Source organism: Lactuca virosa, chromosome 2, assembly GCF_052849685.1.
Source record: "Lactuca virosa cultivar CGN04683 chromosome 2, Lactuca_virosa_CGN04683_v6, whole genome shotgun sequence".
Classification (NCBI taxonomy): Eukaryota; Viridiplantae; Streptophyta; class Magnoliopsida; order Asterales; family Asteraceae; genus Lactuca; species Lactuca virosa.
In genome coordinates, this window is record NC_136427.1 from 257526971 (window position 1) to 257549878 (window position 22908).

The 22908-nt window shown below is 34.9% G+C and overlaps 3 protein-coding genes across 4 annotated transcripts; 1 reads left to right on the forward strand and 2 right to left on the reverse strand.

Moving 5' to 3' along the window:
* Nucleotides 1–1966: 1966 nt before the first annotated feature.
* LOC145160848 (cationic amino acid transporter 3, mitochondrial-like) lies at nt 1967–5838 on the forward strand. Its single transcript, XM_079080210.1, has 13 exons — nt 1967–2486; nt 2610–2811; nt 2897–2981; nt 3051–3191; nt 3294–3509; nt 3618–3790; nt 3863–3929; nt 4019–4177; nt 4260–4518; nt 4601–4709; nt 4848–4960; nt 5267–5342; nt 5439–5838. Exons 1-13 carry the CDS (start codon nt 2318–2320, stop codon nt 5596–5598), a joined length of 1929 nt encoding a protein of 642 aa, XP_078936336.1. The 5' UTR covers nt 1967–2317; the 3' UTR covers nt 5599–5838.
* Nucleotides 5839–7230: 1392 nt separating this feature from the next.
* Nucleotides 7231–9926, reverse strand: EMB2775 (ATPase family associated with various cellular activities (AAA)). The gene is made up of 11 exons (XM_079080212.1): nt 9704–9926; nt 9488–9598; nt 9354–9386; nt 9089–9257; nt 8827–9008; nt 8591–8727; nt 8410–8508; nt 8246–8315; nt 8088–8162; nt 7948–7993; nt 7231–7541 (listed from the first exon to the last, which is right to left on the reverse strand). Exons 1-11 carry the CDS (start codon nt 9785–9787, stop codon nt 7483–7485), a joined length of 1065 nt encoding a protein of 354 aa, XP_078936338.1. The 5' UTR covers nt 9788–9926; the 3' UTR covers nt 7231–7482.
* Nucleotides 9927–13511: 3585 nt separating this feature from the next.
* RIF10 (polyribonucleotide nucleotidyltransferase) lies at nt 13512–19493 on the reverse strand. Of its 2 annotated transcripts, none has more exons than XM_079080214.1 (22): nt 19136–19493; nt 18316–18384; nt 18030–18136; nt 17871–17913; nt 17682–17765; nt 17532–17596; nt 17271–17427; nt 16997–17167; nt 16659–16922; nt 16500–16574; nt 16305–16418; nt 16126–16218; nt 15833–16011; nt 15544–15727; nt 15348–15468; nt 15079–15260; nt 14892–14986; nt 14744–14807; nt 14584–14637; nt 14380–14421; nt 13874–14296; nt 13512–13751 (listed from the first exon to the last, which is right to left on the reverse strand). In XM_079080214.1, the coding sequence occupies exons 1-21, from the start codon at nt 19415–19417 to the stop codon at nt 13952–13954; spliced, it is 2790 nt and encodes a 929-aa protein (XP_078936340.1). In that variant the 5' UTR covers nt 19418–19493; the 3' UTR covers nt 13512–13751; nt 13874–13951. The 2 variants fall into 2 exon arrangements, with proteins under 2 accessions (XP_078936340.1, XP_078936339.1); XM_079080213.1 differs by having other exon boundaries at nt 13868–14296.
* Between the last annotated feature and the right edge of the window lie 3415 nt (nt 19494–22908).

Sequence of the window (22908 nt, forward strand, 5' to 3'; positions counted from 1 at the left end):
ACAACACATTCACTTTTGTTTGGGGATGGTGTTCACTAATGAACAAGAGAGAGAAGCCAATGAGAGTTTGGAGCTAGCCAATCACAATCCTCGTAAGAATCTGTAAAGCTAGCTACTCCACATAAGATTCTTACGCGTGAAAATATATCCATAGTTCCATACCTCTCATGGCCTTAGAAAGATATTGTCACCAAAAAAAAATACACAACTAGCCCCAAGTGATATTAGTAGCACCAACACCAATGCCAATGAGAAGGACACACTAGGGATGAGCATGAGACGGAACCGGTACTGACCCGTACCGTTCCCGGTTTCCCGAAAACCGAATTTTATCGAAAGTCAATCCCGAGTACCGAACCGAATTAACATCACCGGTACCGGTAACGGGAATGATACCGGTTTTCGGTACTAGTACCGGTACCGGTGGTACCGAATCCTGAATTTCATGTATTTGGAGTATCGAGTACCGTCCTATATTTTCAAATTCAGTACGGTTCGGTATCGGTTCTGGTACGATACTGGTACGGGATCGGGATTTGGGACAAACTGCTCGTCCCTACGACACACTATAAAGCCTTTGAAGTGCAAGAAATAAATGACATGCCATTGCTAGTTTTAGTTGAAAGAAAGTTTGCAATACCGATGTTGACTCAATTTAATATTGGTAAAGCCCCAATTATTACTTACCTGCATGGACCAATATCTATTTCAATTCTTCACATTTGGCCCGTATAGCTTCATAAAGTTATCATTTGGCCATCATGATTTAAGGTCTTGCCTTTTCTAAGACTATAATTTACTTTTTTTTTTTTTTTGGGGGGGGGGGGGGGGGGGGGGGGGGCAAGAATCGACATTAGGTAGTAGGTACATATTGGATCCAAGGGCGGATCCAAGAAGTTTTCGAAGAGGGGGTATTTATTTATTTATTTTTTTAATATTTGGATCCCATAACATTCTAATGATTTTACACTTGAGATTATGCAAGTTGACTTCTCATGACTATTGTTTTCCAGAAACCTATAGTAACACCACACTAACGACAAACAAAAATTGTTAAAAGTTAGTAAGCTTCATGAAACTAAAAATCAAGCTTAAAACATGATATTTTTTGAAGCTTTTGGAGAGTTGAGCTTCAAACAACTAGGTTTGTTGCATGTGATTTTATTACAAGCAACTTAATTGTCTAACACATGATTTGGTGTCAACATTGACATAAAAGCTATAGTAAAACGGAGAGCTAGCTCCTATTGATTCTTATTTTAGTCATTGTCCATCTCTTTTATCAGCATCACAACCATTTACAACTACCTCATCCATTTTCATTTTGTTTTGGTCAAAAATTATCAGTCCAAGTTCATCATTATTATCATTATTACTATAACCATTTTCATCTTCTATCTAATACATACATGATGATGTTCAAAGTGCAACCTTCCACACTCCAAATCTTTAAAATCACACCTTGATAAAAGAAGTACAAAAACACAATCAAAATCAAAGATTCAAATCCTTTAATATCCATCTAATCAACTTATCTTTTAAAACTTTGTGACTTTGCTGTAAAGTCTGAAACTATAGGTACTATATTGAAAATCCCTTGAACCGTAATAATTGTATGTGTGAAATGAACAATAAACAAGTATTTCATTTATTCATGTTCATAAGGGTGGACCCAATCATTGTGTAGCACTATATTGAAATTGTATATTACTCAATTATCATTATAATATCTTCAGAAGACAGACGCTAACATTGTTGAATGATGATGTGTGAAATGACCAAAAAACAATCCTTTCATGTTTTGTATTTTTTTTTCAGGAAATAATATTAGAAATCAATGAAAAAGCAATAGGCAGGAGGATTAGGAATGAATGAACGTGAGCAAGAGACTACACAAACAAACAATAGAAAATTCAGGACCGCCCGCCCATAATGGGCCCGGTTCATCCAATAACAACAGTGCCTATATTTATAATACAGAGCCAGCATATAACCAGACAAACCATCCTGACGCTTTCTCCATTGATACGCAACGCAAGGCTTGGTTTGGTTTGGTTGCGTCTTGATATCTACCCAAATCTGCCAGCCAATCCATCCCTATTAGTATTAGGGGGAAGGATTGAATCTTTAAGAATCTATCTTGAATCTAAGATATAGATAGCTAGATCTCTGTTTCTCATTATTATGCTGGCAGGTTTTCTAGATTCGTGACCAAATAAACCAATACCGGAGAACAAAAAAGACTCAGATACCGTTGATAACCGAGCGTTGATTCCGATACCCAATTGTCTGTAATTGAGATTGGGTTTTCTATTTGATGGGTTTTGTTGCTGAGTCAAATCAGGGGGCTATTGGTAATGGAGGAAAGTCAGGGTTAAGAAGTTTGGTGAGGAGGAAACGGGTTGATTCGGTTCATTCGAAGTCATTAGAGACAGGCCATCATCAATTGGCTAAGGAATTATCGATTGCGCATCTCATCGCCATAGGTAAACAAAAACGAAACAGAGAATTCTGTTATTTTATCATACATACTTCAAATTCTGAAATCCTCTCGTTTTCGTTCAATATTGAAAGATCTGTATTAATATTGGGATTACGAAATTTATCAGGTGTTGGTTCGACAATCGGAGCTGGGGTTTACATTCTTGTGGGTACAGTTGCTAGAGAACATTCTGGCCCTGCTTTAGCCTTTTCTTTCCTTATTGCTGGTATAGCAGCTGCTCTTTCTGCCTTTTGTTATGCTGAGCTTGCAAGTCGCTGTCCTTCAGCTGGAAGTGCCTATCATTATTCCTACATCTGTGTTGGAGAAGGGTAGGTTCTTCATCTTCAAATTCTTAATAAGCTATGATATTGTAAAAAATCTTGAATGCTGATATTACCATTTTCTAATTTTCAGTCTTGCTTGGATAATCGGATGGGCTTTGATTTTGGAATATACAATTGGAGGATCTGCAGTTGCTCGTGGCATTTCTCCTAATCTGGTATGTATATGAAAATAATAGGCAATGATACTACTTTCTGGACTTAATTGGCATTTCTCCTACGTTCAGGCATTGCTCTTTGGGGGCCCAGATAGTCTACCATTTTTTCTTGCACGCTATTCTATTCCTTCGCTTGGTATTGTGGTCGACCCTTGTGCAGCTTTCTTGGTGTTTATTGTTACAGGGCTATTATGTGTTGGAATCAAAGAGGTATTCCTTCATTTTCTTCCAAAGATCTTTTTTTTCTTCACTAAGTTGTGTTGGAACTGTTGATTTTAAACATGTTTGTTTAATGAAATTTGAATGTTGCAGAGCACTTTCGTGCAATCAGTGGTCACGACTGCAAACATATGTGCTATGATCTTTATTATTTTAGCGGGTGGATATCTAGGGTTCAAAAGCGGATGGATTGGGTATAGACTTCCTGTTGGGTACTTTCCATTTGGAGTTGACGGGATGCTTGCTGGAGCTTCTACAGTATTCTTTTCATACATAGGGTTTGATTCAGTTGCCAGCACAGCAGAAGAGGTACATGATCATCTATATATCTACTCCCTCCATCTCCCTTGAAAATTGCAACATATATGACTAGTATTTGTCAAATGTCTAAACTAACCTTATGAAGGAATTGTACAGGTGAAGAACCCTCAAAGGGATCTGCCTTTGGGAATTGGAGCTGCACTATCTATATGCTGCATGTTATATATGTTGGTGTCTGCAGTGATTGTTGGTTTAGTGCCATATTATGCCATGGATCCTGACACCCCTATCTCTTCTGCATTTGCAAGTCATGGTGTTCAATGGGCAGTGTAAGTAATGATCAATGTGCACAAAATAAATAAATGTCGGATTCAATATGCTAATAATCAATTACTTCACAGGTATATCATAACAATTGGAGCTGTCACTGCTCTATGCTCAACTCTTATGGGTTCACTTTTGCCTCAAGTAACCATCTTTTCTTGATCATGAAATATAAAAACACTTGTTTCTATTGATTTTTGGTCTCCTGACTGAATTTTTTTCTTTTTATGAAGCCACGAATCTTGATGGCAATGTCTAGAGACGGTTTACTCCCATCATTCTTTTCAGAAGTAAATAAACGCACACAAGTTCCAGTGAAGAGCACGATTCTGACTGGTGTGATTGCTGCTGCCTTGGCATTTGCCATGGATGTTGAACAGCTGGCAGGGATGGTATGTGGCATCTTTTTTTTTCTTGAAATGATTCCATAAGTATAAATATTGAACAAGGTGTTTAAGTTCATTTATGTTGCAGGTGAGTGTAGGTACACTTCTAGCATTTACAATGGTGGCAGTTTCAGTGTTGATACTTAGGTATGTCCCACCGGATGAGGTCCCACTTCCATCATCACTACAAGCAGCAATAGATTTGGTCTCTTTGCGTTATAGTAACAACGTTAGAACCGAGGAAATTGATGTTGAGATTAGCAAAAGTCAGACTGGGGAGAAAAATATATCTAAAAAAGGAGAAGCATCAGCTGAATATCCTCTAATTGCTAAAATATCAGCTCAAGGTTTATAATCCAGATTCCTTACTTGCTAAATGATGATGTTTCATTAAAAAGCTATATAGTAAAATTATGTGAATCTTGGCAGCCAAATGCAAGGAAAGCAAGAGAAGAAATATTGCAGGGTGGGCTATAATACTTACTTGTATTGGAGCATTGATTCTTACATATTCAGCCTCGAATCTTGGCATTCCTAGGTTGGTTTATTTCTAATTTCTGTGTTATCAAAAAAAAAAAAAAGCAAATCCCATATTAAAGATTTTTTGGGATTCTGGTCAAAAAGTCAGATTTGTGATGATGGATTATTGAATTTGTTGGTTGTATGATATCGGCAGATCTTTTCGGTTGACATTATGTGGAGTTGGTGGACTTCTGTTATTATTGGGTCTAGGTGTGCTAAGTTGTATAGACCAGGATGATGCCAGACATAATTTTGGGCACTCAGGCGGTAATATTTCTGTTGGATTTGATATATACTTGACTATTCATTGAATGCAAGAAATAGTTTCATTATAGCATCTTACTTTCATTTCTTCATATTACAACAATCTACTATGAACCAGTTGTAGCAATTTCATCAAAATACATAGCAACTTTCACAGATATAATCGAGTAGAATTTACCCTAATAAGAAAATAATTGTAAGTACAATTGGGTAGATTTTTTGAAGGAGAATATAGAAAAAATACAAGTGTGTTGTTATTTCTTGCATTTAGCCATATATGTATTCTAAGAATTAGTTATTTGTGTTCAGGTTTCATATGCCCATTTGTTCCTCTCCTGCCTATCCTTTCGATTCTCATCAATGTATATTTGCTGCTAAATCTTGGGTGAGTTTATTTATATTAGTTTTTTAAGAATGATATATTAAAAAAAAAAAAAAAGTGTTATTTGATAAATGATATGATATGATTGGGATATTGTAGGGCGGATACATGGATGCGGGTATCGGTGTGGCTGGTGATTGGAGTGTTTGTGTATGTGATTTATGGGCGGAGTCATAGCTCCCTGCAACATGCAGTTTATGTGCCTGCAGCTCATGTGGATGAAATTTACAAGAGCAGTGCCGAATCTTTGAATTCTTAATTCAGATTGTTTGGCATCAATTAGTAACACTTGTACTTTAAAAAGCTTTTTGTAATATATGTGCCAAGGGAAATGTTCATTTGATGTAAATATTTATTTATATATATGTATTTACTTATTAAATTATTATTATTACTAGGGGTTGTGGAATTCCCTGTCGGGAATTCCAATGTAATGTATAATTTCTCTTTCTAATAATTCTACGGTAATTGAAAGAATTGTAGTGTTTTACCTTGACAAGATCTGTTAATTTATTTCTGTTGATAAAAATTCAGTTTACTTTCAATCAGGCTACTACATACATACAGATAGTGTCCATTATCAATCAGAACATGACTCCTGACACATACCATAACTAAACTGCATTCTGAAGCCAGCAACCACCGTCCATGTTCAACAACTGACAGTCTGACTCTGACAGGCAACACTAACTATAACTCTACAAGACATTTCTAGGGGCAGACATAGTTTGGCCACTTGCCTCATTATCAAATCAATATTGTATTGAGAAATTAAATATATTTCTTCATCTTATGTAATCAAATATCATCATCAATCATGTATTACGTGATGTTGATATTCCCTCATTAATTACAATTTCCATCATTAATCCATAATAACTCATTATTATCAATCATTCAATCATCAAATCTGTTTTACATCCTTATTAAGTATTGTTATCTGAATCCATAAAATCTTGTTTTGATAGCATGTTTGCTACTCGCCAATATCTATATTCAAAAGATCCCCTTGTCTTAAACTAAATTCCAAATGTTAATAATACCCGTACACTGTAGTGCATCTTTTCATACATTCCATTACCATTCATAGACCTTCTCTTCACTCAATTATCATTTTTCAACAAGTATCACAAAATGATCAATCCGTCTGCGAATTCACAAGATCACCTTCTCTGGGAAAAAAGTTCTTGAAAACAAAGCGGACTAACTTCATTTTTGGCTACGTATTTTAACTACCTTTATTTTTAAACAAGTCGCTTCTTTGACAGAAAGTGTTAATGCTTGGCCAATTCATCTTTGTAGAAGTTTTTTTTTTTTTTTTTTTTTTTGGCTCTTTTTCTTTACTCCCTTTCAATACTTTTTCTTTTATTATCCTTTCCTTCTTTCAGTAGGTGCAAAAACACCGAATCCGACCTAATCCGGATCCAGTTTCAGGTGGATTTTGATCCGGCCCTAATCCGGATTCGAACCATTTTTATCCGATTTGGGTGGATTTGGATCCAGATTCGGGCCAATCCAGTTTCTGATCTGGGGTCAAATTCGGCTGCAGTCGCAGAATATGAATCTGGTCCTAATCCGGTAGATCTGATTAATATGATCCAGATTTGGCAAATCTGGTTTCGGTTTAAACCAATTTTCAATTCAGATCAGAATTTTTTGCTCAATCCAGTTTTCTGTGGATCTCTATCTACTCTCTCTCTCTATCATGTTTTTTCTCTATATCTTTCAAAACCTCTTTTACACAAGTTTGTGTACAAAGGCTTCCAAGACAAGGATGGTTGTAATATTTCTTTGTTTGTGATGATTCGGGGTGCTTCCAAATATCCGAATTCCTTATTTTATGAACCATTTGTTGACTTAATAAAAGTTGAATTAATATGACATCTCAAAATTCTAGCGTAAACAAAGAAATTTATAAACCAAACTTAACAGAAGAACATGATTTTAGTCAACATATAAAAGTCGCAATAACTTCCAACTGACATAGAAAGGTTCTTACATTCCATTACAAAATCTATTCCCTAACCTCAAAAGATGGTTTAAGTAGAAAACAACATACCAAAACAAAAAGGAAGGGGGTGTTCTTAACAAGTCAATTGAAGTTTTTGAAGCATATGAGGTTCATAAAGCATGATGGTTGAGCTCAGCCAAATGTCGCAATTAGGAAGCCTTTGTAGATGCTCATGAACTTGGCCACAAATGCTGCAAATCACAAGACAGAAATAAAACATCAATCTTTTCATTTCAAAGTTGCAACATTTCCTTTTTCAGGAAGTTCTAGGGCTGAAGTTACATATTACCCCTTATCATCATTGTAAATAAACTAAAGGTAATTAATTTGGATCCACAAGGTTTCTTTACTTTAACTTTACTAAAGGGTATTTTAGATATTTAAGAAAAAGTTAGTACAACAATTTTGAGCTATATGTGTCAACCAAAAGCTACTCCCCATTTTATTATAAACACAAACAACCCTCATGAGCTATGACATCAAGGAGGTATAAAAGATAAAAGCTTAATCAATGCACCAATTCAGTCTACTGCATGCATGGTTGATAGCAATCGCTATAAAATATTATGAAATTCAAAAGAGAATAGATTGATGTACCTTCAATGTGAAATATGGCTTTCTGTCCAAGCCGCATCCTATGTTCCTAAAAAGGAAAATAAAATAAAATATATCAATACTAAGAGAATAATGGTTTTAGAAAATCTTTAATAGGACAATAGCAAGAACAGTGAACTCACATAATATGCTGCCCAATGACAGACCTCATGCTTCAACTCAGAATCTAGTTTTTTCAGCAATTCGTGAAGCAGTCTCTGAATCATAACAACAAAAATCTTCAATTTCAATTACAGCAAAATCAAATTCAGACTAGTTCTATGAGAGGAGCGATTATAACCTTCAATATAACGTCAGGAGGGATACAATTCACAAGTAACTCATACAACTTCCCCCGAACCTGGAACAACCTATATAAACATATACACATAAAAATAAGTAAGAAAATATAATGAAAGCATATACATATAGTGTATGATATGTATAAAGATACAAGATATAAACCTTTTAGGGCTCTGCTCTTTCATGATGTCAGCTGCTATCTCAGATACATATTCTTCCCAGTCCATTGGGGGGATTACTTGATTATTAGTAAAAGGGTACCTATGAGAATAAAAAAAAAGTCTCATATTAGCATTCCTTTAAATAACACCACATAAAAACACAAGAAATAATTGATCTTAACTGTTGGACACGACACGTCTCAAATGACAATATAGCCCTCCTTAAACTCCGACCAGATTTTTCTGCTATGCGAGCAGCAAATCCAGGAGGAAGTTGTAACCCCTCCTTTTTGCCAATAAATTCCAGAACCTTAACAATCTGAATAAAAAACAAGTTTGGCATACATCCCTATTAATATTCCTATGTATAATCAATCAGTTATTCATCCCTACCAAAAATGAAACTGCAAATACTGACCTGGTCTTCTTTTGGTGCACTTATTCGCACATTAAGACAACGAGAGCGAACAGCTTCAGTAACCTTTGATGAGCTGTCACAGCATAGAATCAACCGACATGAGGCACTATACTTCTCCATTGTTCTTCTTAGAGAGTGTTGTGCTTCTCTTGAAAGTTTATCAACCTCATTGAGTACTAATACTGATACAGCATATATGAAACACCATGAGCATATTGGTAGGACAGATGTCACATATATATAAGAATACTTGTTTGCAAACCTTTGAAACCCTTCTTTCCTTTAACGTCAATTGGTCTGTTCTTTGCCATTTCTTTAATGATTTCTTGAACAATGTACCGATCCTGGAATCCAGCATCACTTGGGTTCAGCTCCACATGGTGGGAGCTTGAAAGAGTCGTGAGTTCCAAATCAATAGTTCTACTTCCAGCCTGCAAAAGAGCCATGTTTCAATCTTGTTATATACTGCGTGATAGTTACCTATGCATAATCAGAAATAACAAATAATTCAGAAGGGGGATACTTACATCAACTTTCCAGGTTTTGTTCTCCACTTTCACCTGTAGATTAATCAAATTCAGGAAGAGCAGACATTTTCATCATCCGATTAGAGGGACATAAAATTAAACAAAAGAGAGAAGAGATAGAATTTTAGAAAGACCTTCTCGGCACTAGCCCCAAACATCTGCCTGAGAAGGGCCATAATTAGGGTTTTCTTCCCGGAACCCGATGGGCCATAGAAGAGTAAATGTGGGCAGTCCTGCTCGGTGACCTAATACATATATGATGAAAATCACAACGATCTAAATGAGAAACCCTAGTTTTCAGGGTAAACATCTAAATTCCAGAAAGTTAAAGACGGTGTATTAAGAAGTACCAATTTCTTGAGATTTTGAGCGACATCTTCGTGTACAAGAACCTTGTCCAGAGATTTTGGTCTGTATTTGTCCACCCAAAGCATCTTTCAAGGAGACGGAGAGGATGTGTGCGTATGAATTGTGATAGTGAAGAACTGGCGGGAAATGATATGAGCAAGCCAGCAGTAAAGGGGTTGTTCTTGGAGCCATTTTAAAGGGGCCATTGGCAATGGGCCCAAATCGTGTATGTCGTCATTGTGATTTGTGTGTTCTTGATTAGTGTAAAATTTATGGGTTGGATGTGGATTGTTGATTATAGCTAAATGATGAAGGGAAATCTTTAGAAAAGTCTCAATATTTGTGGAAAAGTTACACTTTAGTCCCAAGATTTTTTTTTGAACGAAAAAGTCCTGAAAACCGGTAAAAATTTACAGTTTGACCCCTTTTGACCGGTTGAAACCGGTACCAAATTAATTTGGGATATTTCGTAAACTAACATAAAATATTAGGACTTTTCTGTAAACAAAAAATATTATGACTTTTCTGTAAACAAAAATATTAAGACTTTTCTACAAATAAAACCCTTATTATTATTATTATTATTATTATTATTATTATTAAAAATATAAATAAGAAAACTATTTTTTGAACTTGTTATTATTAATATTGTTACTAATACATATAAATGCATTTAAATGAAAAAAATAATATTAATGATATTATTTAAGGGTTGAGGTGGAGGAGATGGTGATTCTTTTAGCTTTGAAATCATGAATGTTTGCTTCTATATTTTTACTTTGTAGAAGGATTACTTTCCAAATTCAACAGATCCACTACAAACATCTACATACATAGCCCATATCAAAATTCAAAAGTATTAATTACAATATCTTGTTTAATAAAAAGTAATAGGATATGTTTTTTGGATTAATACTTTTGAATTTTGATTAATACTTTTGAATTATTTCTATTACTTTTTATTAAACAATAATAACAAATGTGATTTGACCATATACAAAGTAAAAATATACAAGCAGACATTCACGATTTCAATGCTAAAAGCATCACCATCTCCTCCACCTCCAACCTTAAACAATGTCATTAATATTATTTATTCATTTAAATGCATTTATATCTATTAGTAACAATATTAATAATAACAAGTTCAAAAAATAGTATTCCTATTTATATTTTTAATAATAATAATAATAATAATAATAATAATAATAATAATGATTTTGTTTGTAGAAAAGTCCTAATATTTTTGTTTACTGAAAAGTCTTAATATTTTTTTTTACAGAAAAGTCTCAATATTTTGGGTTAGTTTACGAAATAGTCCCAAATTAACTTGGTATCGGTTTCAACCGGTCAAAAATGGTCAAACTGCAAATTTTTGCCGGTTTTCGGGACTTTTTCGTTCAAAAAAAAAATCTTGGGACTAAAGTGTAACTTTTCCGCAAATATTGGGACTTTTTTTCCAATGATCAATAGTTAAATAATAAACTTTCCAATGACAACGATTATGATAAAACCATTTTAATTATTTTCATACACAATATCAAAACTACTATGACCATAATTAAAATCCTAGTAAGTTGCGTGTCTACAAACTTCTATTCTTCCAACTTCAAACTAATAATATGGTTCATCTTTTTAACTAAAACTACATTTCCTCAGGTTCGGACATATATCCTTCCAACATTAATCTATTGGTTTAGTTTACGATATTTTTCTTTAACTTTAATTGTGTTTCCTTCAGTTCCGACTACATATCTTTCAACTCATTATGCATGTCAATAAGCAAATCTTTATAGCTTTGTAAGTTAGTTATCCGTTTATCCATCTAAAATATTTAGTTTTTTCTTGTGACGTGTAAAAATATCACGTTAAATGTAGTTGAAATAAACAATAATATAAATCGATTACAGTTACTACCAAGATAGTTATTACACAAAGATTGAAATTATGACATCCAGAGAACTTTCTATCAGAATTAAAGAAATCTGAGAAGTAAATAATTTAATTTTGTCATCACAATGACACTTTTTGATTTCACCATTTATGATCAACCGCATTCTCATTTGGTAGCTTCATACTAATAATGAAGAACATGACTATAAAGTAAATATGTTTACATCGTGAAAATCTTACGGCTACTTCAATGGCCAAACACATGCACGAGCTTTTAAGTGTTACATGTACACATTAATAACTCGTGTTGCTCACGAGGGGTTTTATTTAAGCGTTTATTTCTTATGCATCTGTTAATGCAAACCGCAAATAATTCACATAGTTTAGGAGGTTGTTTATTAGTTGTTTGTTTCTCATGCAACTATTCATATCGCATATCATTACCATCGAAATGCAAACCCCGAATTGTCATAGAGAGTTCATGTGGTTCATTTTTTTTTTTTGGGTTGACTGAAGATTATAGATTAACCAAACTTATGTGTAAATTATATCTTGATCACGACATGGTACTCTCAAAACATGTAGAAATGTAGAATAACTACCAATGGGGGAATACGGAATATGTCAACAAACTACCTATTGTCCACCTTCTCTTATTTTCATTTTGAGTGTTTCTTTTTCATTAGGCACATCTACTTTGTCAAGCACAACTTATAATTCCAACAAAGATCTATCAACTATCATACGCTTATTTTCATCTGCATCCTAAGAGTTATTAAGAGTATTTGAAAGAACTTTAGATGTTGCAAAAATAGATGTTCATACACCTATACTGATTTGATCTGACTTGTCAACATTATTCTCAAAATATCATTTTGCGGCTCACCATCAAACGTTAGATCAAACAACACCGAATATATATATATATATATATATATATATATATATATATATATATATATATCACAAAACGACAAGACATTGTCTCATATAATTCTATTTATTTGCTTTTAACTTATGTATCCTCATTTGACACCTTGTTTCATATGAAGCGTCAACATAATCAAATGCCATGTTTCTAGGCATTAATAATCAAATTTTCGTTATAAATTATTATTATTATTACTATTATTATTAGAATAACATTCTAATCTCGTGATATATTGTGTATACACTAAACGCAAATTTTAGAGCAACGACATGAATAATAATGTTATATATTTATTTATTTAGTTTGTGTATTTTGCTATTGAACTTTCAAACTTAAAAATGTTTTGTTTTAGCTTTTGGTGACACGACATTATTATGTCACCTTAAAAGCCCTTTAGAATGTTTAGTATTAGAATTAGGATGTTTTTGATAACAAACTTTTAAGAGTTTTTAGTTTTTAGTTTTTAGCTTTTAAGAAAATCTCCAATACCTAGCACAATTTTATAATTTTAAAAACTAACTTTAGTAACCTATTAGTTTTGCCAAACACACCGTTAATGTACAAGTTAATAGGATAAATAACAGGCCATGTCACTTCTATAATAGCCTGTGCGCATGTATGGTCAACAATCATATCTTCATTTTAAAGTAAATGTAGGAAATAGACAACAAAAATAGAAAATCTACAACTCTCCAGTTCACATTATTTTCCTAGCTGGGATCTTATATTTGATAAAATATTCATTAAATAAATTAGTTTTTAGTATATGTTATATTTGTCGTGTCGTTTCGTATTTGTCGTTTTTTAATTCGTTCGTTTTCGTATTAGTTAAAAAAAACACAACATCGTGTCGTGTCGTGTTCGTGTTACAAAAAACTTTGTCGTGTCGTGTCGTGTCAGACAGAAACACGAAACGGTAGCACGATTTGCCACCCCTAATCTCATTGTATGACTACAATGATAATTGGCGGAAGTTGCAATACGCATGCACCAATACCAATTTGATTGAACACAATATAACAACAACAAACAGGCTTAAGTTAGTCACACTATTGGTTTCTGAGACAAAAATACAGCAGCGTCAGTAGCTGGTTTGGTTTATAACTAGAGTTTCTAGTGTCCCCCCACCCCAACTTCGGTCTTTGGATGTTGTTGTGAAAAATGTTGTTTAAGTTAGTTTATACAAATTCCCGCATCCCTTCTTGGCTGATGACACCTCCTCCCTCCTGGCAACATAAATAATCAACCAGTCAAGCTTTCATTAACATTAACTCCTTACGATAATGTTTCTATTTTGGGAAACTTTTCGTGTCACATTTCTATAAAATTAATGAGTTGGTACCTCTACCCTTTTAGTTCTAGAGCAGGTCTTGATCCATAATAGCTTTCATGTGAAATTACTCTTTTACCAAATGTATTTGCACTTTTATCCATTAACTTGAGCCTCCCCATTAACTAGTGTATTTCCACTTTCATTAGATGCAGATGCAGCAGGGGTATCAGGTTTGGTGGTGCTTGTTTTTTGCTCGCTTTTGCGGGACCCGGAGCCGGAGCCAACGTATCTTTTGATGAACACGCCTTCAGGGCTCTTATCTTTGCGTTGACCTGAAGAAGTCTCTTCTCCTGTTCCATCACCCATTCGTCTAAATTTGCTTCTCTCTGTATATTTCTGTGGGCTCCCACTCTCCTTTGTCGCAGCACCATCTGTACTCCCCTCTGGAACTGGAAGCAGTGCTTTTCGGCTTAGACGAAGTTGCCCTTTTTCATTGATCTGTAATGTATGTATATTATCACAATTTTACTAATTTAAATATAATCATCCTTAAACAACCCCCAACGAAACAAAACTCAAACCTCAATCAGCTTCACATCAACAACGTCTCCAACCTTAAAAGCCTGAAAACCAAATTAAAATAAAATTCATCATACCACCAACACCAACACCAGCACCTCATGAATATTTATTCATTATAATAATACAAGGAGGTGATATATATATATATATATATATATATATATATATATATATATATATATATATATATATATAACCCTTACATCTTCTGGTTTTGACAGCCAATCTGGACTCAACTCGCTAATATGGCAAAGTCCCTGAAATGGAGTGGACAGGAGTAAAATTCCATTTCAATTTTCAAAATTCAAATAAATAAAAAGTTACTAATTAAAATCATGTAAATTCACAAATTTTCATTTCTACCTCACGCCCTGGTACTATTTCAACAAAAGCTCCATAAGGAACAATGGATGTGATTTTACAATTCCTGATAACCAACCAACACAAAATCAAATACATAATCCTGTATAAACTAACATAATAAATTAATGTCAACCATTCATTTCCAGACCTATATACATCACCAACAATCGGAACCATGGTCAAGTTACTGATAATAGCTTTTGACTTTTCTAAGCTTGCCATATCTCTTGCAGTTATTTTAACCTGCAATAATACATACCCATTCAGACATGTGAGAAATGAGATTTCATGAAAGCACCAGGCATAAAAAGCACACTATGTCATGCTTATCTTACTATTCCATTATCTTGTGTGTCAATAGAGTCCACACCAGTCTCTTCAATAATACTCTTCACCTTTTTACCCCCAGAACCAATAATAAGATTAACCTTCTCAGGTTTAACCTTCATTACAAGAATAAGTGGAGCATGCTTGGAAAGCTTCTTTGAAGGAGGAGGTGAGCATTTCAACATCTCAGCTGAAAAAAAAAACATAAAACATAATCATGCAAACTGACAACACAAACATGTCAAATGATGGTTGGCATCTTTTATATAAATTTTACCAAGAATACGTTTTCGCCCTTCCTTTGCTTGCATTAAAGCATGCTTCATTGTTGACAAAGTGATTCCTCCTACCTTTATATCCATTTGGAATGCGGTTACTCCATCATCATTTCCAGCAACCTGCAATCATTAAATTCGGTAAGTTCATAAAACCCTATCCTTCCTTTATTTTATTAAAAAAAAATAATAATAGACCTTGAAGTCCATATCTCCAGAAGCATCCTCAGAGCCAGTGATGTCAGATAAAATAAGTGGGGTCCCATCTCCCCCAAATTCCTTTGTGTCCAAAACCAGTCCCATTGCTATACCTGCAATAGGACTCTTTAATGGCACTCCAGCATCTTGTAATGCTAGGCATCCCCCACAAACTGATGCCATACTATCAGAGACCATCCATCATACATAACAAATGAATGTCAAACAATGTTTTGGAAATATTTATTTTCATGGAAATGCATTTGTTATATATGTAGTAGTGTAGCACCTTGAAGATCCATTACTTTCTGTTATGGTACTCTCGACACGTATAGTATATGGAAAATCTTCTTCAGAAGGCAATACAGGTTCCAGGGCTCTTTCTGCAAGGGTACCATGACCAATTTCTCTTCTACTTGGTGCACCAATTCGCCCAACTTCCCCAACACAAGATGGTGGGAATGAATACTGTTGTATAGTTTATATTCAACAATTTGGAAACTTATCAACTTAACTGCTCTACAGAAGTTGCAAAATAACATCTATCCAAGATTTAAAAAAAATAGTCATACTGATACATACCTGAAGATAGAACCTTTTCACATCTTCTACACCCGCAAGGATGTCTATTCTTTGCGCCATCTGTCTATCCCCAAGGGTAACCACTGCCAACGACTGTATTGTAAAACAAGAGACATGAAAAAAATAGATTATGAGGAACAAATGATAAAAATTACAACACTTGTGTTTTTAGCACAAACCTGTGTTTCCCCACGTGTAAAAAGAGCACTTCCATGTGCTCTAGGAAGTAACCCACATTCTGAGTCAATAACACGTATCTCCTCTGAACTTCTTCCATCGCTTCTTTTTCCTCCCTTAATCAAGAAATACAAAATATAAAAAACATGGCCAATTTGTAAACTTTTGTAATATAAAAACATGGTCAACGTGCATACCTCCACTATTCGTTTTCGAAGGTATTTGGATGTTACACTCTTGAACACCAATTTCACATCTACCTCCGCGTAAAACTACATAGGAAAGAGGGATAATTAGTAATCATGTAGGTGATAAACTAGCAAAAAGAAAGGGTAAAAATGGTAATGAAATGATACCAGGGGAACCGGTTTTTTAGAGACTGGTTTTATGTGAACATCGCCTTCATCAAATTCACCATCAACAACAAATTCCTCTTCTTCATCCTCATCCTCCAACATGTCTGGAGTTATTTCAGTACCAACACTAGTTTCACTTTTACTAACATAACCCTCTTCAGTAAGTATACACATAACTTTTTCCTCTAACAATGAGAGTGCTTTTCTTCTTGGTATTTTGCTTTTAAGTTGCAGCACTTTGACCAACTCCTCACCAACAATTTCCTGAAGCATTATAGTATCAGTTATATAAAATCAATAAAAAAAATATATTCAAAAAGATGAAAAGAGACACGTACTTCCACATGTTTATACAGCTCAGGTGGAGGTAACTTAATTGAGTCAAGCATTTTGGGTTTCCCACACTTCTTTACCAAATTGTCCACCTCTTTGCATATGGCTCTAACAGCATCATGGCCAATTTCTATTGCTTGAAGCAACTTCTCTTCAGGAAGAAAGTCACAGTAACCCTAAAATAGATAAAAGTCAGAAACATAAAATACTAGTGTCAGAATGAGTAACTACCAAACTGACTATGTATTTAAATTCAAATGATGAGGAATTAACAACAACCTCTATCATCAATATCCCACTTTCTGACCCTGCTAACAATAAATCTAATTTTGAATTTTCCATCTCCATGGTTGTTGGATTCACGATAAACTTATCATCAATTAAACCAATTCGAACTCCTGCTATAGTGTTTGTATTTGGCACTTCTGACAAAGCTCTGTTTGTACATAATATGGCATTAACTATAATTAGGTAGCTGAAATTATAAAAACTGATGATGTGATCTAAGAGAAGCAATGCTAATTTGTTGATGAATCTTACACTGCAATTCCAGCTGCTGTAACAGCTAGAGAATCTGGGGGGTGCAGACCATCATAGCTCAAAACCTACAAATTCATTAAGTATTCTCAAAAAGAAGAAAGAAAACTGATATTTTAATATTTGACCATTGGGAAAGTACATACTACATACCCATGATAGTATTTGAGTTTCATGGTAGAAGCCCTTGAGCATGGTTGGGCGTAATGGTCTATCAATTAGTCTACAGATAAGTACCTGTATCCCAGTAATAAATACCATTCAGAATAACTAAAATGTAAATACAAAAAACTGAAAACAAATAGAGTCATTCTATTGAGGGATTTAAGAACAAACTAATACCTCATGGTCCTTTGTCCTTCCTTCCCGCTTGAAAAATCCTCCACTGGAAGCAAGAAATAAAGATCAGAATATTTGTATTAAATGATATTGAACAGTAACTTTAGGCATTGCTAGTTAATTTTGACACATTAAAAAAGCAAAAAAGCATGATAAACTTGCCTAGTTCTACCAGCTGCTGAAAAACGTTCTTGATAATTTACAGACATAGGGAAAAAGTCAGAAGGCTCACTTGGAGTATCAGACAAACAAACAGATGTATAGAGAATCTGCATAAATAAAATAATCCATTTTTCAGAGATATTATTATAGCATCATAAACTTGCATTTCCAAAATGTACAATACCTATTTTGATTTTTGAAAATACATTTTTTCTGCAATCCCGTTTGTCGTAACATAACATGATACAAAGCAAAATATAAACACATTTATTTCCCTGATACTTACCGTTTCTCCATCTCTTACAATAACAGATCCACTAGCTTGTCTTCCTATTTGACCAGTCTCAACTATTATCTGCAAAAGTAGGAACACATATGATAGCTATAAGGGACAATGAGAGATACTTTTAAGCTTTACAATACAACCATTGCTGCCACCATGTTTACACAATATGATTAATATAAAGTTCATCTACCTATGAACCAACAAACTAAAATAACTTCTAGCACTTTAAAGACAGTTCACACTGGATAGAGATATATGTACTAAAATCAAATACATTTCTACCCTTCCACTATGGAACCAACCCCTCAAATTGCAAAACTGACAAGTATTAAGGCAACTGTTAGCTATATCGCCAGTTCACCACATTGAAATGCAATTATTTCCACCTATAAGCGTGGGCTTCTTTTGATTGATGGAAAGATTGGAACTTGATGGCCATTTGCAACCGAAAATGGTAGTCCCTTTTCATGGAACGCACCAATCAATTCCTCAGAGACCATCAAAACCGGTTTCCTACAAATTTAAACAAACTTGCAAAAATATAAAATCCTACTCAGTTGGGACCTTGGGTGTTCAAATCTCGTAAGACACAAGGTCGTGTGAGTGTGTCGCATAAAAGAAAGGAAATGCTTGAGCAGGCAAAAAATAGAGAACAAAACACAATACTACACCACCACCACACACCGGAATGCAATTTCACCTTGCTAGTATCTACCGTCTAAACCTAGCAATCCAATATATTAAATTCATTTCCGAGAAAATTCACAACCCTACGCAATTCGAAAATAACTTAAAACCATAACTGAAATGGCCAACTTACGTGTCTATCTCCGACGGGAATTTTAACGGAATGGCGGTGAGGGAAAAACGGTATTGCTTCTTTTTCTGCGACTGAGTCACCATTAGACTCGCGATTTAGAGCCCGTATTTTGAACCGATTCGAGGTTATTCTTCTCGACAAAAGAAAAGCACAGACAGAAGGAATAGAGTGGGGTTTTGTAAGGGGGGAGTAGGAGGAGATAGGGGGTTTGTTGTCTCTACTAGTTGTTGAGTGTGCGAAGTGAGAATAAGGTCGGCCATGGAAGCTACTGCTTGCTAGCATTTCGACAGCAATCAGTGTGAGAGAAAGAGAGAGTGGTGAAGACGATGGTGATGGAGGAGGAAACTCTTATCCGTTGTTGCTGGCGCGCGGCATGTGCATAAAATCTAGTCGCCCCGGCCCAGCCCAGTTTGTGGAAAAGACGGACTAACGGGTCTAGACAAGTGACCCTTTCACTTGGGCCCTATCTATCATATCCTCACTCCTAGGTTTTAACAATCTATTTAGACCATCTCTAATATAAACTTATTTTTTTATTTAAAAATAAAATAGAAAATAGAGTAATATGTTATCCTATTTCATTTTTTGTGTATTTTTAGAATAAAAAGAACTTATAAAAATTATTAAAAGAATATGATATGTGCATATTTAGTCATCTATTTTGTACATATTTCTAATACTTTTAGCTACAATTATGTTTATTTTGAGACATAAGGTACTGTTAGGCGTGTCAAACCCAACAAATAATAGGGGTACAACAGACTCCAAATACACTGCTTTAATGCACTAAAAAGGTAGTACAAGGCAAGCAGGGTCGAACCACAAAGACACGTGATAAAAGTCTATACCTCTTTGCGTAAGGTACTTTGGTCACAAAGGGGGGTTTGTTTACAAAGGTCAAATAATGAAAATAACAATCAACTTTGAAACATGCAAAAAATGAAATAGATTTGTAAGCAAGTTGTAAAAGTGCTTCCAGTTCTAGTTCTCAATGTTGTTGTTCAACTTGATTATGACTTGATGTAATTCAAGATTGCTATTCTAAGTTGGTACTGAAAGATATTAACACGCTCTAACACCTCTCGCTTGCCAAATTATCTAACCAAAACACGCTCTTTGACTAGACCTAACTTTACTAATTCAACCTAAACACGTTCTTAATAATGTTCATTTCTTCTCATACGCTCGGAAGTGTGAAAACATGTGATATATGTTTTAGAATAAGAAAACTTATTGCTTGTTACGAATTATTAACTTAATAGAACGATTAGGTGCCCTAAAAGTTAATTAATTGCACAAAAATTCAATTCATGAAAGTGGCCAATCAAACACAAATCAAATTTAAGGGTTCTAGTTTAAACAAAAACATAATCACTAGAATAGAATCACAAATCAAACATCAAATCATATGCTTCAAGTCAAGCAATCAACATGTTTTGAACAAGAACTAGAAACTAGGGTTTCTTAGCCACACATGACTAAGAACAAATCACAAGAACAAAATATGGAAAAATGTGTGATTACAACTTACAAAATGCTAGAAATAGTGTTTCCAAATGATTATAGATCAATCCCTTGCAATAACCTTCGAATTCCCTTCTCAAAATATGCTCTGATATGTTGTGTGTGTCCCCAAATGACCCAATTTCCCGTAATATGAAAAATAGAAAAACTGCCAAAAGTTAGTTTTCTTGGGTCGAACACGGCCCGTGTTCAGCATAGGGCAAAAAGGACACGGCCCGTGTTCAGCTTGGTCAACAGCTTTCCTTTTTGGTCAACACGGCTCGTGTTGATTTTGCAGTGTAAATCCAACACGGCCCGTGTACCCTTCTGACTCCGACTCCCAACTTGATTTTTTCAACTTTTTTGTTCTTCGCCCGATCATCCCGAAATCTTTACCAATGCTTCCCGGCACCTCCCAAAGAGCATTCCAAGCTCCGGTTTACCTGAAAAAGACATGAAAGTATGCAAATAAGGTTGTTCTAGAGACTAACATGAATATTATGCAATGCAAGAAAAGGAAGAACAGTTATGCTAAATAGATGCATGAAATGGGACTAAAAGGTGTGCAAAAAAAGTGCACAAAATGCACCTAACAAATCTCCCCAAGCTTAGACCTTTCTTGTCCTCAAGGAAGAACAAGAATCAGACGAAACAGGACGATTTCTAGATGACAAAAAGGAACATAGAACAAAAAGGGACAGAAAGATCCTAAAGGCTAGGAATGAATGCATGCAATGAAAACCATGAAAAAGAAACATATGTACAAAGGATAATTAAGGACAAAAATGAACCAAAGAAAAATTTAAGAACACAAGTAATCTTTTTTTATTTATTTTTATAAATATGGACATATACGATCAGACCTTACATCAGTGGGGCTCCAATCATTAATACCTAAGCGACCATCCTGCTACCTTCCACATATCACAGACTCCCAAAGTGAGGAAGACCCTAAACGGTGTAACCCAATAATCCAACCATAGTTTTATTTAAACTTCATACCTTAATTAGCTTTATGGGCGAAAATAACACAGTCCGGATCTCATGTCTTTAAGACTAGATGGCCAAGAATCAGAATCGACGCATCCTTAAGGACCCGTCATGGCGAATCAGCTTTCGCTGAAACAGTGAGCCCACCCGAAGGGGCCCAGCTCCTATGCTTTCACTTTTTCGAGAGCCACAAGTATCATATCACACAGTTCTTCATTCGCCAGATTTGACTTTAAGGCGGCTTTTGATTTTGATTGAACTTGGATTTGTATCTTCATTTTGAGCTTTGAATTCTTAAATCAACTTTTGACTTTCTGAAAGTTTCTTCGTTTTGGCACTTGAAATTCTGTTTGGGGTACTGGATGTGACAGTTGTACCCTTTCTTCTTTCTTGACTGTGTGGATCTGATACTTAAGCTCTCTGTCACCGCGAGGGTAATGCGTGTCAACAAATAGGTCCGTGTTCTGTGGGTTCAGAGTTGCCGATAAAAATTATTTTTAAACATTCAGAAGCAAATCATCCTAAAGCTGTTATTACCGCCCACAAAAACGTTTCAATATTCCATTTTTTTTATTATCTAAGGTCGGGGTCTCGAATTACGGTGTTTGGGTCCCCTAGTTATGATAGCTGATTCTACACTTCCGGCAACTATCCGGTCACTTCAATATTTTTTTCTCATTTGAGCTCTCGATTTCCCACTTCATGGAGCTATTGTATATAAAGAGTGTCATCATCTCGTATAAAGTTTTTTTTTTTTGTTTTTTTTTTATGGTACATGAAAATGATGGAATGCAAAAACTTGAGGAAAGAAAAGAAAAATATTGTTGGGTTTTATAAATGTAGAATGCAAGGAAAATGAAAATAAGAAAGGTAAAATTTTATTTTATTTTTATTATTATTATTATTATTATTATTTTAAAACAATGCATGCATGAATATGGATGTGAACATGAAAATGCACCTAATGTACAACTCTACCCCAAGCTTAAATATAAGCATCGTCCCCGATGCTTGGAGAGGGCGGAACAACCTATTGCGGAGGAGGAGGAGGATAGTAGCTGGGATTTCGGGTCCAAGCCCAAAAGTCCTCCTCATGTTTGCGCTGACGCTCTTGATCTCGAGCATATTGAGTGGTGAAGGCGGAAAAACTTTGGGTTAGGTTCGTGACATCTTGATGGTAAGTATCGAGGCGGATATGGATCGATTGGAATTGATCCAAATATTGCTGGTGATATAATGGGTATCCAGCATGATGAGATGAGGTAGCACCACCCATGGGA